The 16,055-nt window shown below is 42.8% G+C and overlaps 1 protein-coding gene across 1 annotated transcript; it reads left to right on the top strand.

Moving 5' to 3' along the window:
* Positions 1-2,478: 2,478 nt before the first annotated feature.
* LOC142212566 (kelch domain-containing protein 1-like) lies at positions 2,479-15,835 on the top strand. The gene is made up of 11 exons (XM_075280527.1): positions 2,479-2,556; positions 3,219-3,404; positions 4,669-4,762; positions 5,326-5,512; positions 7,743-7,865; positions 8,779-8,966; positions 9,047-9,243; positions 11,492-11,583; positions 13,809-13,863; positions 14,806-14,903; positions 15,621-15,835. The coding sequence occupies exons 1-11, from the start codon at positions 2,492-2,494 to the stop codon at positions 15,824-15,826; spliced, it is 1,491 nt and encodes a 496-aa protein (XP_075136628.1). The 5' UTR covers positions 2,479-2,491; the 3' UTR covers positions 15,827-15,835.
* Positions 15,836-16,055: the final 220 nt, after the last annotated feature.

Genomic DNA, 16,055 nt, shown 5'->3' with positions numbered 1-16,055 from the left:
TGCAGAGAGAAGTCCTGTAAGCATGGAGCATGAGATCTTAGTCCTCTAGAATCCCTTCAATCTCCCAATTTTTTAAAAAAAGCCCTGGATATTGTCAGGACGCCCTTTTACTCCAGTTTTTCAGGTTTTTCTCCTTTGTCCGGTCGGGACTGTCTGCTGAGATCTTCATTGTCCTGCTCAGATCTTGTTATTCTGGTTGTGATGACCCTCATGTGATTTTTTTTTTTTTTGTTACCCCTTCAAATCCTAGCATCATTTTCCAAAAAAACCCCCCCGTAGAGCCAAGAAGAGGCCTCCCCCTATTGATATGTTAACATGATCACCATTTTAAAGTTCACTGTAAGGGTATGTTCACACTGATTTTAGATAGACAAAAGTCAGTAGTAAAAAATATGCAGGCTGTCCCAACAGACCCCTGCTACCTGGTGCAAGTGCACCGTTGGCCCTATAGTTAAAGAGGACCTTTCACCATATCCGGGCACAGGCAGTGTTATATACTGCTGGAAAGCTGACAGTGCGCTGAATTCAGCGCACGGTCGGCTTTCCCGATCTGTGCCCGGCGTTTCTGACTGTTAGCCAGGAACGTCCTTCTGCCTCACGGCGCCAATCGCGCTGTGCTGTGGAGCGGGGAGGAACGCCCCCTCCCTCTGCTCACACAGCTTGTCCGTAGACGAGCATTATCAGGAGAGGGAGGGGGCGTTCCTCCCGGCTCCACAGCACAGCGCGATTGGCGCCGCGAGGCAGAAGGACGTCTCTGGCTAATGGTCAGAAACGCCCTTCTGACTGTAAAGCGCTACGGTACCGGGACCGATAGCGCTTTACACCGGGCACAGATCGAGAAAGCCGACAGTGCGCTGAATTCAGCGCACTGTCAGCTTTCTGGCAGTATATGACACTGCATGTGCCCAGATATGGTGAAAGGTCCTCTTTAAAGCGGCCCTGCCCACATCGTGTAAATGTTGAGGAAAAAAACCACAACATTTTACAGAACCTGCAAAGTGGATGCAAATCCCGTCCACGGTGGAATCTAGTGAATCCCATCAACACTTTGTGAAAAAATATGCACTGTTGACACGCTGCGATTTTCTAAGCCCAGAGGAGTAACTAGGAATAGCGGGCCCATGGTGAACTTTTGACATGAGGCTTAACCCAAACCGCCCCCCCCCCCCCCCCAAAGACCCAGACCGACCCCCGTCCCACATTCCTGCACGTAATATTATGCTCCATAGTGGCCCCTGTACACAGTATTATACCCCATAGTGACCCCTGCACACAGTATTATGCTCCATAGTGGCCCCTGTACACAGTATTATACCCCATAGTGACCCCTGCACACAGTATTATGCCCCATAGTGGCCTCTGCACACAGTATTATGCCCCATAGTTGCCCCTGCACACAGTATTATGCCCCATAGTGGCCCCTGAACACAGTATTATACCCCATAGTGTTCCCTGCACACAATATTACGTCCCATAGTGGCCCCTGCACACACTATTATGTCCCATAGTGGCCCCTACACACAGTATTATGTCCCATAGTGGCCCCTGCACACACTATTATGTCCCATAGTGGCCCCTGCACACAGTATTATGCCCCATATTGGTCCCTATACATAGTATTATGTCCCATAGTGTCCCCTGCACACAGTATTATGCCCCATAGTGGCCCCTGAACACAGTATTAGTGTGAATGCACCTTTACTTATCTCTCTTGGGCTCCAGCGCACTCCCTGCTACTTTTGGTCATCTTCAATGATGAAAGAGACGTCATTTGAGCTGGGGTTGCATCCTTATACGTCACACAAGTAGGGCCGAAGCCTTCTGGAGCCAGGAGAGGTAAGTAACAGTGTCTTTTATGTTCCCTCACCTCTCCTAGTTCTCTGATGATTATACTCGGGGGTCTGAAGAGAGCCCCTAAGTATAATGATAGTGTTTTTGGGGTTCACAGGCCTGTGGCCTCACTTACTGATACTGATCAATGGGAGCTATTTTTGCTGGCGGATTTTGAGGTGGATTCTGCATCAAAATCTACCTGCAAAAAAACTCAGTGTGAACATACCCTAAACAGTGTATTACACCATCGGGGGAAGGGGGGGGTACTTGTCAAACATTTGCTATGTGCCCACATCTTTCAAAGTTACACCCCTGATTAAGAAACTTTATTAGTCATTGATTTGTAGTAGATGCCATGTTTCCCATCCTAGAATCTCAGTGACGAACAGGCGATTACAACCGTCTCGTGTAGATATGGTCATAGAGAGCAATAGAGACAACATTCTACAACACCACGTGACCTGACAGCGCCGTGTAGAGAAGGGGCGTGACCAGCACTTCCTACTGTATGGCAAAAACCACTAAGGGGGCGGGCCAATACTGTATGTGGGCGGAGACAGAGCGGAGGGCGCTTACAGTGGGCGTGGCCTCGTAGTGGCGGGTGTTTTCGAGCGCGGTCCAGTCTCATCTGGCGGGAAGTGTACGGGAGCGGCGGAGCATGGAGCCGGTACCGGAGCTGTATGTGCTGTGTGATACACAGAAGCCTCCTGTCAGGCTGCAACGGTAACGTGTCACCTATGTAGTATAGGGGGGACTGGGGTTATGTCACACATTGGGCTGAGGCAGGTTATTGACATTGACAACGCTATGGTCTAGGAAGGTGCCACACACAGAGGACCTATGGGATGACTTCTTAGAAAGCTATAGAACATTGTGGCTGCAGTTATAGGGGTGAGCTCTAATTCACACATTGCAAATTTTGACATGCTGCGGATTTCATTGCATTCTGCACTTGGGTCATGCTAGTGTCCCCTCTCTGATGTTTGGGTACGTCAGGGGACCTGGATGACGCAGAGGCGGCTGCTAAGGCTGTGTTCACATCCGTGCTGGAGAATCCGTTGGAGGGTTTTTGGGTTTTTTTGCAGCATATATCCAGGAAAATATAAACAAAAAATGAGGAATTTTTTTTTTTTTTTTTTTTTTGCAGCAATTATTAGTGGCAAATCCAAGAGTGACTATAAGAAATTGTAACTATACAGGGAGTTCTTATACTTCTTCCTTCTGCACAATCCACTCCTGGCTTTGGATCGAAAACTGCAGCAAAATCCGCAACAAAAATCTGCGTTTCCGCGACACGGGGCCTCAGACTTAAAGGGCACTTCTAAACAACAAATGTAGTTCGGAGTGTATACTGTTGTAAACTATTATCCTTCCTATCTCCTCAGATTGTCTTCTTCTTCTCATGATGCTCTCAGCTTCTCTGCCAACTTGACCTTGCCGGTTCCTCCCCAGATGTTGGTTTTCAGCGTTGGTGACTGGTCAGGATTGTCTAATGATGGTCGTGTGGAGGTTCAGCTGGAGGTTAAAGGACTCGATGTGGTCAGAATTGGAACCATGACACATGAAACAAGGTAAGAATCTGGTGAAACAACTATCATCCTATATTAAAGACGACCTGTGACGTCCTCGGACACATACGGTGCAATAAACCGCTAGAGAGCCGACAGTGTGCTGAATTCGGAGTGCTATCAGCTTTCTCGTTCTGTGCCCCCGCTGAAGAGCTATCGGTGCTGGTACCGTAGCTCTTCAGTGTCAGAAGGGCGTTACTGACAGTCAGGAACACCCCTCCTCATAGTAGTGTCTATTGCGCTGTACTGTGAGAGGGGGCGCTTCTTATCTCCCAGCGCTGGGAGGTCCCAGGTGTTATACTGCCACTGATATGATATTGTTAACCTATTTTAATTATAGGCAATCAACATTTTAGTACAAGAAAACCCAATGGAATATCCACTACAGGATAGGCCATCAGTATGTGATCAGTCGGGGTCTGACACCTAAACCCCGCACAGATCAGCTGTTCTAGCAGTCTCTGGGTATCAGAACTACCAATAGGCACTGGACAGGACTGTTGCGCCACTCCTATGACTTGAATAGAAGCAGTACTGCATGCTCTGACCATTCACTAGCAGCTGATCTCTGCGGGGTTCATGAGTCGCACCCGGACAGATCACATACTGTTGGTCCATCGTGTATGAAAGTTCAAATTGGGGCTGGACAAACCCTTTAATTGTTGGATTGATGCAAGATGGCTGAAATCAGTGCCACTATGAATTGGTCCAGCACTCGAAATTAATTTCTAGCCCTTCTGACCCTTGAGGAAATTGCTAAATTCATAGGGTCAATTTCTACTGCTATGAATAATGTAGCAGCAGCCATTATCTTCTTTCCAACCTCTCCATACTGAAATCTATTTAATTGGGGTGAATTCACGTTGGCCTTTGCTTTCTCGGGCAAGAACATAAGACAGTGTTCAGCTGTTTTGAGTAAACAGGAGTGTATGAGGATAGGCATTAGGGCATACAAGTAAAATTTATTAAGGCTGAGGACTTGAGCCCAAATTTTTGCTCCATAGCATCATATGACTGCTCGTGCTATCTGAAGGTTTCAGATCTTGACTATTTAGCTAACAAGATCTTGTGGTTTGGTCTTACTTTTGCACTTTTAACTTGAATTTTTCTTATACTGTTGTATCATTCATTTATTTTATATCTCTTTACGCCAATGTTACAGAACAGGTAGAACACTTATAAGAGTCTTTTGTGACAGTTTTTTTTCCTTCCCTATGTAAGTATTAGCGGTTTTTTTTTTTATGTATTTTTTATTTGGATTTTACAGATGTTTCCTCTGGGAGCGTGCATCGTGGGCTGACTACAAAACCGGCACGTCAGGGAATGGAGAGTTTTCTGTCAGCATGGTTATACATGGACAGGTAAGACTATTCAGTATTTTATTACCTGTTCTAGCCTCTGTTAGGGGGATCTTCCCATCTCAGACATAATAGCATATCAATAGTATATACCATCATTTTGGATGTTATATCAATGGAGTGTAGGAGGAAACCCACACAAACACAGGGAGAACATACAAACTCCTTGCAGATGTTGTATTTTGCAGGATTTGAACCCAGGACTGCAGTGCAGTAACCACTGAGCCACTGTACTACAGTGTAACTATGATATCCTTGCACCTTTTTAGTAAAGTAAGCACAGAGGAATTCTACATGTAAAAAGGTGCAAGCCAAAAAAAAAAAGGACCAAAAAAATTGGTGCCCTTGTTAGATGGTCAGCCCATTCAGACAAAATCAGCAGGTTTGGCCAAACCTAATCTAATATATATGATTGCTAAATCACTACCAGTTTTGTGGAGGACCGTCTTCCCTTGTACGCTAGGTACACAGCACAAATGGAGTCACCATCTCGCTCCTGCAGGGCAGTATCACTTCTTTGTTATAAATCTGCAGCCACATAACCTTTAAGTAATTCTTCACTTCAGGTTGCTGTTACAGCCAATCGCCCAAACCAAGAACGCAAGAAGAGAAAGAGACTGAAAGAAGAAGAGGAGAACATTTGTCCTAATAAGGGATCTGCGAAAGGACAAATCACACAGCAAAAGGCCAAGAGTGGTAAAGATACGGCACTCACAAAGATGGCTTCTGGGAAAGGAAATGGGACAATATCAGGTCAGTTTATTGGAGGGGTTGCCAGTTGGATTGATATTGATGGCCTGTCCTAAGAAGAGAGGTCATCATTGTTGTATTTTTGGGAAACCCCTTTAAACAACATGAACGTGGCCGTATAAAAGTTTCCTTATATGTGTATGTATGTGTGTATATATATATATATATATATATATATATATATATATATACACACTCACCGGCCACTTTATTAGGTACACCATGCTAGTAACGGGTTGGACCTCCTTTTGCCTTCAGAACTGCCTCAATTCTTCGTGGCATAGATTCAACAAGGTGCTGGAAGCATTCCTCAGAGATTTTGGTCCATATTGACATGATGGCATCACACAGTTGCCGCAGATTTGTCGGCTGCACATCCATGATGCGAATCTCCCGTTCCACCACATCCCAAAGATGCTCTATTGGATTGAGATCTGGTGACTGTGGAGGCCATTGGAGTACAGTGAACTCATTGTCATGTTCAAGAAACCAGTCTGAGATGATTCCAGCTTTGACATGGCGCATTATCCTGCTGAAAGTAGCCATCAGATGTTGGGTACATTGTGGTCATAAAGGGATGGACATGGTCAGCAACAATACTCAGGTAGGCTTTGGCGTTGCAACGATGCTCAATTGGTACCAAGGGACCCAAGGAGTGCCAAGAAAATATTCCCCACACCATGACACCACCACCACCAGCCTGAACCGTTGATACAAGGCAGGATGGATCCATGCTTTCATGTTGTTGACGCCAAATTCTGACGCTACCATCCGAATGTCGCAGCAGAAATCGAGACTCATCAGACCAGGCAACGTTTTTCCAATCTTCAATTGTCCAATTTCGATGAGCTTGTGCAAATTGTAGCCTCAGTTTCCTGTTCTTAGCTGAAAGGAGTGGCACCCGGTGTGGTCTTCTGCTGCTATAGCCCATCTGCCTCAAAGTTCGACGTACTGTGCGTTCAGAGATGCTCTTCTGGCTACCTTGGTTGTAACGGGTGGCTATTTGAGTCACTGTTGCCTTTCTATCAGCTCGAACCAGTCTGGCCATTCTCCTCTGACCTCTGGCATCAACAACGCATTTCCGCCCACAGAACTGCCGCTCACTGGATGTTTTTTCTTTTTCGGACCATTCTCTGTAAACCCTAGAGATGGTTGTGCGTGAAAATCCCAGTAGATCAGCAGTTTCTGAAATACTCAGACCAGCCCTTCTGGCACCAACAACCATGCCACGTTCAAAGGCACTCAAATCACCTTTCTTCCCCATACTGATGCTCGGTTTGAACTTCAGGAGATTGTCTTGACCATGTCTACATGCCTAAATGCACTGAGTTGCCGCCATGTGATTGGCTGATTAGAAATTAATTGTTAACGAGCAGTTGGACAGGTGTACCTAATAAAGTGGCCGGTGAGTGTATATATACACACTTCACCTTTATATACACTCCTGGCATTAGCTCAAAAAAAAAAACAAAGCGAAATATGTAATCAAAAAAGCAGCTTTTCCACAATGTGTGGCCTCAGCCGAAACCTACATTATACACTGCACTACTATAATTTATGTAAATCACTTTAAATGAACACTAAATATAGACAGCAAATGTCTGGCCCAGCGACACAGGAGGGTTATGTCTGGAAATAATACAGGTAGAACTGCAGTCTCATATTTTTCTTATAGCTCTAGAATTATATTTTTCCCTGCATTACACTAATGCATGTACACTGGGGCAACACGGTGCTCAGCGATTAGCACTGCAGCCTTGCAGTGCTGGAGTCCTGGGTTCGAATCCCGCCAGGAACAACATCTGCAAGGAGTTTGTATGTTCTCCCCGGGTATGCGTGGATTTCCTCCTATTCTACAAAAAAAAGACATACTGATAGGGGAAAAAAAACCCAATGTACATTGTTATCCCTATATGGGGCTCACAATCTACATAAAAAAAAAAGAATGCCCGTACACAGTGAGAAACAGGGCATACTTCTCAATAGAGAATCAAGGGAAAAAATAAAGAAAGGCAGGATTTCACACAAAGGAGACAAAATTTGTTAATAAAATATATGACAAAAATTCAAATGTTTAGGTACAATTTAAGCATTTTGTCTTATCAGAGGCCACTCCTTTCAGAAAGCAGCCTTGGTGGTGATCACTAATTGAAGCAGATCCTGTAGGTCAATCTTAGTCAATTGAAGCCTTCGGTCATAATAACCTGATCTATTCTTCTGTGTTTCTCTTAAGGTTTCCCAACAGGGCGCTGGGGACATGCCTTATGTCCTGCGGACTCTGAAACAGTGATTCTCATCGGTGGTCAAGGTTCTCGAATGCAGTTCTGTAAGGACTCCATGTGGAAACTTAATACAGGTAATAAAATGAAGTATTGTTACAAGCTTCTCTGACAGTGCAGAGATGTTGATACCAGAACTAACAGTACTGATGTCTCTGCAACCAGGATATTGACAATACTACGTTGCAGCAGTATATAACACACACTGTTACAGGACATGAAAGATCCTTAAGGCTAAGGCATCACAGGACGATACACAGCGCTAAAGCGCGGCGGAAATGCATTGTGGTTCTTCCCACAGTGATTTGAACAGAAAGTTCACTGAGTTTTACTCCGCGGACTTTCCATTGGAATTATATCTACGGGAAAGCCATCAGTGTTTCCGTGGATATAATTGACATGCCGCGATTTCCAACACAGTGCCGGTTTTGGAAATCACAGCGTGTCTGCGCTGTGGTTTTAAGTGCAAAGTGGGCATGGGTTTCGCATGAATTCCATCCACTTTGCAGTTAGATATGTAGATATTTTTTTTTAATTTTTAGTGATTTAAAATAAAAAAATTGTTTGGAATTTTTAATGTTCTATTATGTTCGATACAAAAGAAAATCCCAGCTTCTTGCAGGTTTCTGATTCTTCATGATTTACTACAACTAAACTAACTTGCAACATAGAAACTTTTCCTAAAGGGGATATTAAACCTTAAAGAATGCCCACTTTAGATATTTTTGGAATCCTGAAAGAATATGCTTAGTGGGCCCTTTCATCTGTCAGATCTTTTTGACATATATTGATGACATGAAATAACTGTGTAAGGTGTGAATACGTTCATGTATGAGTAACCTTAAAAACAATTATGACTTCAACATGTGATCATCAGGACAGATACTTTTCTGGTCCTCCTTTTGGTAAAGGTCCATTCACATGGAGCAGTGTAAATGTATTCTAATGACATACTACCATGTGACATTCCTACAATGGTCTTCAATTTAGAGAAAAAGGCATGGTCTCCAGTGGAAGCTTTGGCGGACGGCTCCACCCCAGAGGCCCGCACTGGCCACACTGCAGTGTTTGACCCAGAAAGCCACCGAATATACGTGTTTGGAGGTTCTAAAAACCGAAAGTGGTTTAATGATGTTCATATCCTGGACACCGTGGCATGGAGATGGAGGAGTGTGGAGGTTAGTCTGCAAGTTTGCCGACCATGTTGTGTTTTTTTTTTCTCTAGTGATGATGTTAATTATTTTATTTTTGTCTTTAGGCCCAAGGCAAAGTCCCACCTCTTTCTTATCATAGTTGCTCTCTATTTCGGGGAGAGTTATTTGTGTTTGGAGGGGTGTTCCCACGTCCCCATCCTGAGCCTGATGGTTGCAGTGACTCTATATATATCTTTGACCCACAACATGAGATCTGGTACCAACCCATTGTTTTGGGGAATAAACCAGCTGCGCGTTCTGGGTAAGAATTAGAGGAAGGGTATTAAGGATTGCAATACATAAACATCCCCTAAATCAACTACTCTAGTCAGTTCCATATTCATTATATGTGTCTTTTCCTATATTAGCAAAAGCATCATTAAAGCTTGATCTTACTGTAGCTTTTCTTTCCCTGTTTGTAGACAAATATATCTTGCTTCTTCAGATGACTAACCATAACTCGTTCCAATCTCCTCATCATACACCCCTAGCCATGCGTATATTCCGCATAAGGGTGGGGGTAGTCTGCTGCTGGACACTTATGATTGTGGCTTATCTGCCTGAAGACACAAGGATTAGGCATGCTAAAATCCAACAGCTCAACTTCTTTTTCTCTCTGACGTGCTAAAATCAGTGAGTTAAACTTATGGCCCATTCTCAACATGTTTTTTTTAGATCCATTTACATCAGTGTTTAACCACTTCCGGACTGCCCATAGACTATAAACGTCCGGAAGGTGGTTGCTTAGTTCTGACTGGACGTACTGGTACGTCCAATCAGAACACAGCAGCTACACAAGATCGTGCAGCTGCTGATACAGGGAGCCAGCTGTAACTTCAGCCGGAGCTCCCAAAGAGAAGGCAGGGAAGGTTTATTATTTTGCCTGCCTTCTCGATCGCTGTGTATACAGTGCGCAATGATCGCTGTATACAAAGCTATGTGGTCTGCCGGTGTTAGTGTCTTCAAGAGCTGCTGGGTTCTACAGGACCCAGATCAGCTCTGCAAGCTGTGTATAGTAGCGTGCAAGAAGCTGTATTCCACCTGCAACTGGGGCTAAATGTACCAGAATTAGAGATGAGCGAGTAGTATTCGATCGAATATGACTATTCGATCGAATACTTGTATCGGTCGAATACCACGCGGGAAAAATCCATTGAATTCAATACAAAAACCTCCTCGTGCTCCTCGTCCTGCTACTTCCGGAAATTGGAGGATCCAGGGTGTCGAATTTTGGTTTCCATGGAAACCGGAACAACATTCCCGTTTTTTCCCATAGACTATAATAGGATTCGATATTCGAACGAATACTACTCGCTCATCTCTAACCAGAATCAGAACTCTATTACAAAAAAAAGTGATCAGATGTCCCCAAAGGTCTCTTATGATCTTATGGGGACACAATCTGAAAAAAAAAAATATATATTTTTTAAATAATACGCTAATAAAACATTGCTAATAAAGGTTATAGCCCCATCCCCCATCTACACCATATAAAATAAAAATTACTGGAACGGAGAGGAAAAACTATTTTACAAAGTTTTTCAGTAGCACTTTGTGTTATTAAATAAAAAGAAAAGTGAAAACCAGACACAATTTCCCTCCTATTTTGTTTATATTTTCCTGGATATAAAAAAAAAAAAAAAAAACACATTCAAAAATTAAAAACAACATAAAAATAAAGGCCTATGTGTTCTTGAAATAAAGACACAAAAATGAGTTGAATGAGAAAATAAGAGAAAAACGTTACAGCCCTCAAAACTGCACATACAAAAAACTAAGATGTGTCTGGTCCGGGGCCACAAATTGTCCCGGTACTGAAGTGGTTAAAAAAAAAACAAAAACTTGATCTAGTTCCGTCTGTTTTGTTTAAGACGGACACAAAATTATATTTAATATTAATATGAGGCACATGGCGTTGCTAAATTGTAAAGAGCGCTTCTCTCCAGACCCCTGTGGATAACAAGCAGAATGCTATGGGAGGTGAGGAAAGAAAAATAAGTGCACTCTGCTGTGACTCCTTTCTGTTTCCGTTACTACTGGCTGATGTCCCGTGGCACTGTGATGTTTACATCTATGCGTCACGTCACCACATGGCACTGAGACCCAATCGGCGGTTCCTGACATCAACTAGAAGTGCCAAAGACAGCAGGGAGTCATGCTGGAGCCCAGGAGAGGTGAGTAACACACTTTTTTTATGTTTGATCACCACCCTGAGCTTCTGCTTATTGTATAGTACTATTTTAGTATAAAAACAGTTTCACTTCGGACAAAACCACCAGCGAAATCCTGCGTACATGATCATACTGTAAAAGGGGAGTGGGTTTTAAAGGGGCCTGACCTAAATAATGCCCAAGTAATCACTAGTTTGACTTTTTTTTTTCGTACAGAAAATGTTGCCTTTCCCTGGGTTAGGCAGGGTTTGTAGATTTTCACACGTCTACATGTATGCTGTTCTCTTCTGTTTGTATCTGTACGTCTGGCATATGTATAATGTGCTGTCTTCTGTTCAGGCATTCTGCCTGTCTTCTGGACCGCGAGCTGTACGTCTTCGGAGGCTGGGACACACCAGTGTGTTACAATGATCTCTATCTCCTTGATCTTGGTGAGTAGCAGTCGTCTGTATTCACTGCATGAAATGTTTGCGTTTTTATATATTAAAGCTTAACCTCCAGTTATAAATAACTTTTCAGAAATGAATAGTACATGTGACTATAAGAAACTTTGTAATATATCGGATTAAATAAGATCTGTTTCCTTCTCCACTTATTCAGTCTGACTGCTTGGTTACGTTATATAAGTCTCCATACTCGGCCTCACACATACAACTCTATGGAGAAGGGAGGGTGGAGTGGGAGGATTTTGCCAGCTGGTTAGTGAATTTATTGCCTCACTTTGTGCCTTTTATCTACAACCTAGCGGTTTTTAAAGAGCACGGAATTGCAGAGTGTAACAGCAGCAATTATTGGAGTGTCTTTTCTAGAAGCATCTTCTCCCCCTCCCCTCTTTATGGACTAATATTTAGGAAATAAGTTTGTGTGAAAAGTGGAGAATGAAACAGATTTCTTTAATAAGATATATGAAGTTTCTTGTTTTTTGAGATATACATACATACACACATAGATATATCTCTCTACCTAGGGAGGGGTTCATCAAATGTTACATCATTTTTGTGGTATAAAATGATCTTAAATTGGTTATTTGTGACTATTTAATGCCATTTGCCACGAAAATAGTCACAAGTGTTCTTCTTGCACTGGTCTCGCAACTTATCCAAAAGGAGGTAGGGCTTCTGTTCCCCTCCACAAATCACTTTGGAATACAGGGAAAGCGCCTTCCACTAGTGCAGGGGACAGACAACTCCAGCAGAAAATATGATGAATTTTCACATAAAATTGATATTCGGCTGTCATGGCCACGCTGCAGCTATAAATAAGGCACTGCCTTACGTTTGTTTGCTTATCTATCCTGATCTAAGGATTAGGTCAGAGATCCTCAGCGAGAAAAAGAAAAAAAATCCCAGTTTATTGCATAATTTTTAATCACAGATTAGAGCAGAATACAGGGCCCAGAGAGGAAAGACTAGTTGGTTGATTTACAATTCTGAGGACATAAGGCAGAACATGTGTTATCACAGAAGCGTATCTTGTATTAGAGGGTTTGAGATTAGGAAAAAGCCAGTCCTTTTTTTCTACTAGAATCTGTCAATCTTTGTCCATGGGTTATTTCTGATATTGCTGTTTGGCCCTTTTGAAATAAATAAAACGGAGTGGTTCATGGGTCTGATCTGCTGTAATATTAGTTTGCCTTCTTCCGAAAGGAAGCCCGAATAAGTCAACACGATCTTCTAGAAATACAACTGCAAAAACTGATGTTGGCTCTGTGTAAAGCTTAGGGCTACACAGCAAATTGTAGCCGAGCAATGGAAGGTGATAGTATCGAGCTTTTACATTACACCTAGTGATAGTCAATGGGGAAGATTTATGAAGCTTGGAGTTGTCAATGCCAGTCTTTGTAGCCCCTGATCATATAGGACAAGGTGCGCCCACCAACAGGCCATTTGTCCGCAGGGAATATCTATACTAGTACATAACTGGCGTACATTTTCCGCCCCGTGTACGTCCTTGTCATATCCCTTTTGGAAAAGATGTGAAGGCAGTGCAAAAAAAAAAAAAAAAAGAAAATGTTGCTACGACCTGCAACCCACAAGCTTAACATGGCAGTCAGCAGAAATCTAAAGCTGCTGAATTTCTCCGTGACTATATTCACTACTATAGTGCGACTGGCAGAACATTAGTGATCTAGAGTCACATGAGCACCAGCTGCAGGCTAGATCTGAATAGATGTGATCCAATTAGACAATGGTGGGTACCATGAACTTTCTGCAAGCGGCTATGTTCTTATATACCACTTCTGTGACCGAATGTATATCAACCGGTCACAAAAGTGGTATATAAGAACATGGCTGCTTGCAGAAAGTTCATGGTCCTTGCTAGAATTGTCAGTGGAAGGTTACGTATTCTGTACATTAGTGGTCTCAGGTTACGTAGCTCTCAAATGCCTTATAGTCCCCTCTCCAGGACCCTCCTTGATTATCCAGATTAGATAATATCACTATCTGGGGGACGTTTATGCATTACACACATTCATTTCAATGGGAATTTTGTATGTGTGTTTCCCTTGTCTTGCTGTACGACTATCATACACTGCTGAGTACTTAGGGTTCCTAACAGCAAAACACTCTTCATCTGTTAATCTTTAGAAGACCCTGTTAATAAGAAGAAACTGTCTAAAATATTTATTTTTATTTCTGTCCTGTTATTCTGCCAGGATTTATGGAGTTCTCTGCAGTTGAAGTTAATGGTAGTTCTCCTACACCTCGTTGGTAAGTGTATTCGGAGCTGTTAACTCCCTTCCTCTTTTTCACCTCTTCTCTCATCTCCTCTATTCCATGGTCCTCTTATCGCTACTAATATGAATAAAACATAGTCACGCTGCTGGCTGTAAGACAACTGGCTGTAGCAGGCGTCTTCCCGCTGTTCCCAGAATTCACTAGGACAAGGATCAGCAACCTTCGGCACCCCCATCAGCTGTGAAACTACAACTTCCAACATGCTTCATTCACTTTCATGGGAGTTCCAAGAACAGCAGAGCAAGGATGCATGCTGGGAGTTGTAGTTTTACAATAGCTGCAGTGACAAAGGTTGCCTTCCCCTGTACTAGTAAAAAGATAAAATGGGAGAGACACCAAGCGCCAATATGTTGAGTAAATACAAACACTGTTGGTGATGATATGTGATTGGTCTCTTACCTATTGATGTTGTGAAATAGTCACAACATCATATGAGCATATAAAGGTGTTATAACAGCAGCTTTTTCCCTTGCGCTGTGGAACAGCGTGATGCAATGATAGGTGATTCCTCAGGCAAGCCCGACAGGAGTTGAGGGGTAGGGAGTAAGCGTTTCTGACGCAGAAGCGAAGCAACATACTGGTATTCACTGCTACATAGTTTGTATAACACTTGAGAAAGGGCAGGTGCCCGAAATGCGTAGTGTTTAATAAACTGTTCAAGATCATACTTTGGTGTGCGCGCTTACTCCCTACCCCTCCACTCCTGTCGGGCTTGCCTGAGGAATCGCCTATCATTCCCATGTACTAGGACAGATTGGGCCCTGCCCTCTCCACTCCTCAAAGATCTATCAGATCAGCGTATGGTTAACTCCTCTGTTTTGTGCAGGATAAATGAAAGACTGATTGTGTTGAGGTCTTGCATTAAAAAAAATAAGACTATACTAAATTTCTGTATAACGCATCTCTTCTTCTTAGCTGGCATTCTGCTGCCCCTGTGTCCAAGTCCCGTTTCCTAATTCATGGTGGCTATGATGGAAATCAGGCTCTTAATGACACTTACATATTCAATACAGGTAGAGTATAATTATATATGTCTGTAAAGCGCTATAGAATATGATGGCACTATATAAATAAGTAATATGTATTTGTGTGTACTATAATCTGTTTGTGGGTTGTAGTTGTGTTTTTAAAGCTTTTATGTCCTCTGACATTGGCAGTCGTTACATACCACTAGCAGTCTGACAATGATCCGAATTCAGTGCATCAGCTTTGCTGGTATATGCCTGTGCGCCAGAGATATCAGCTTTGGCAACAATATTCTTCCACTGTCAGAAAGGTGGGCTTTACAGCTCAGCATCATTGTGGGGTTGATAGGAACTTCCTCCCCCTCCCCATATTCTTCCATAACCTTGTACTGTCATGAAGAGCATTCCTCACAGCCCTGACATGACGCTGAGCTGTCAGGCTACCTTTCTGACAGTGGAAGGATATTGTTGCAAAAGCAAACGGCACCAATATCTCTGGGGGTTTGCAAGGCAGAATCCACCTGAAAATAGGTTATGATGTTTCTTTTTTCCTCTAATGGAGGAATCCACTAGAGGAAAAAAAATCTCCTACTGACTCCCATTGAAATGAATGAATCTGCTTGCAAAAAACTCTCTGAACTTACCCTAACTGCAGTAGCTTGGACTTACAGCATTTTATATCTGGGGGAAGACAGTCTTCTTATATTATATTGATCTTCTAGTATGGTGTATATAAATTTAGAACATGTCATTTTTTGTCCTTAGTGACTAAGACTTGGACTACATTGGTCCATGATTCGCTGCCATGTTCTCCTCGTGCTGGTTATTCTATGTTGTCCCTCCCTGGAGTTAAAGGAGATGGTGAGGAACATACCCCTAGTGAACTACTCATCTTTGGCGGAGGGGACAATGAGGGCCAGTTCTACAGTGATACTGTCCGGCTTCAGATATCGGAGATCCTCGATGACTAGCTTCTTATATATGGGCTTCCCTATAAATAACAAACCTTTCTGAATGTTCCTTTTAAGTGTATGTATATAATGTTTGGTCATTGTAAATAATTTTAATAAACGTCTGATATTGTGATTGTCGCCAGGTATAGAAGTTTCTTTCACTATTGTAAATGAAGGTGCTTTATGTAATAAGGAAATTTATGGAATTTTACAGCTTTTTAGCTGTGTGAACATAACCCTAAGGGTA

The sequence above is a fragment of the Leptodactylus fuscus genome, chromosome 7 (genome assembly GCF_031893055.1).
Source record: "Leptodactylus fuscus isolate aLepFus1 chromosome 7, aLepFus1.hap2, whole genome shotgun sequence".
Taxonomy (NCBI): domain Eukaryota; kingdom Metazoa; phylum Chordata; class Amphibia; order Anura; family Leptodactylidae; genus Leptodactylus; species Leptodactylus fuscus.
The sequence above is the reverse complement of the archived record's forward strand: the minus strand, read 5'-3'. Positions and strand labels throughout refer to the sequence as shown.

Coding starts and splice junctions, on each gene's coding strand:
- LOC142212566 (XM_075280527.1), top strand. CDS start 2,492: ATGGAGCCGGTACCGGAGCTGTATGTGCTGTGTGATACACAGAAGCCT. Junction 3,405..4,668: donor ACCATGACACATGAAACAAG/GTAAGAATCTGG, acceptor TGGATTTTACAG/ATGTTTCCTCTGGGAGCGTG. Junction 11,584..13,808: donor TCTCTATCTCCTTGATCTTG/GTGAGTAGCAGT, acceptor TTATTCTGCCAG/GATTTATGGAGTTCTCTGCA.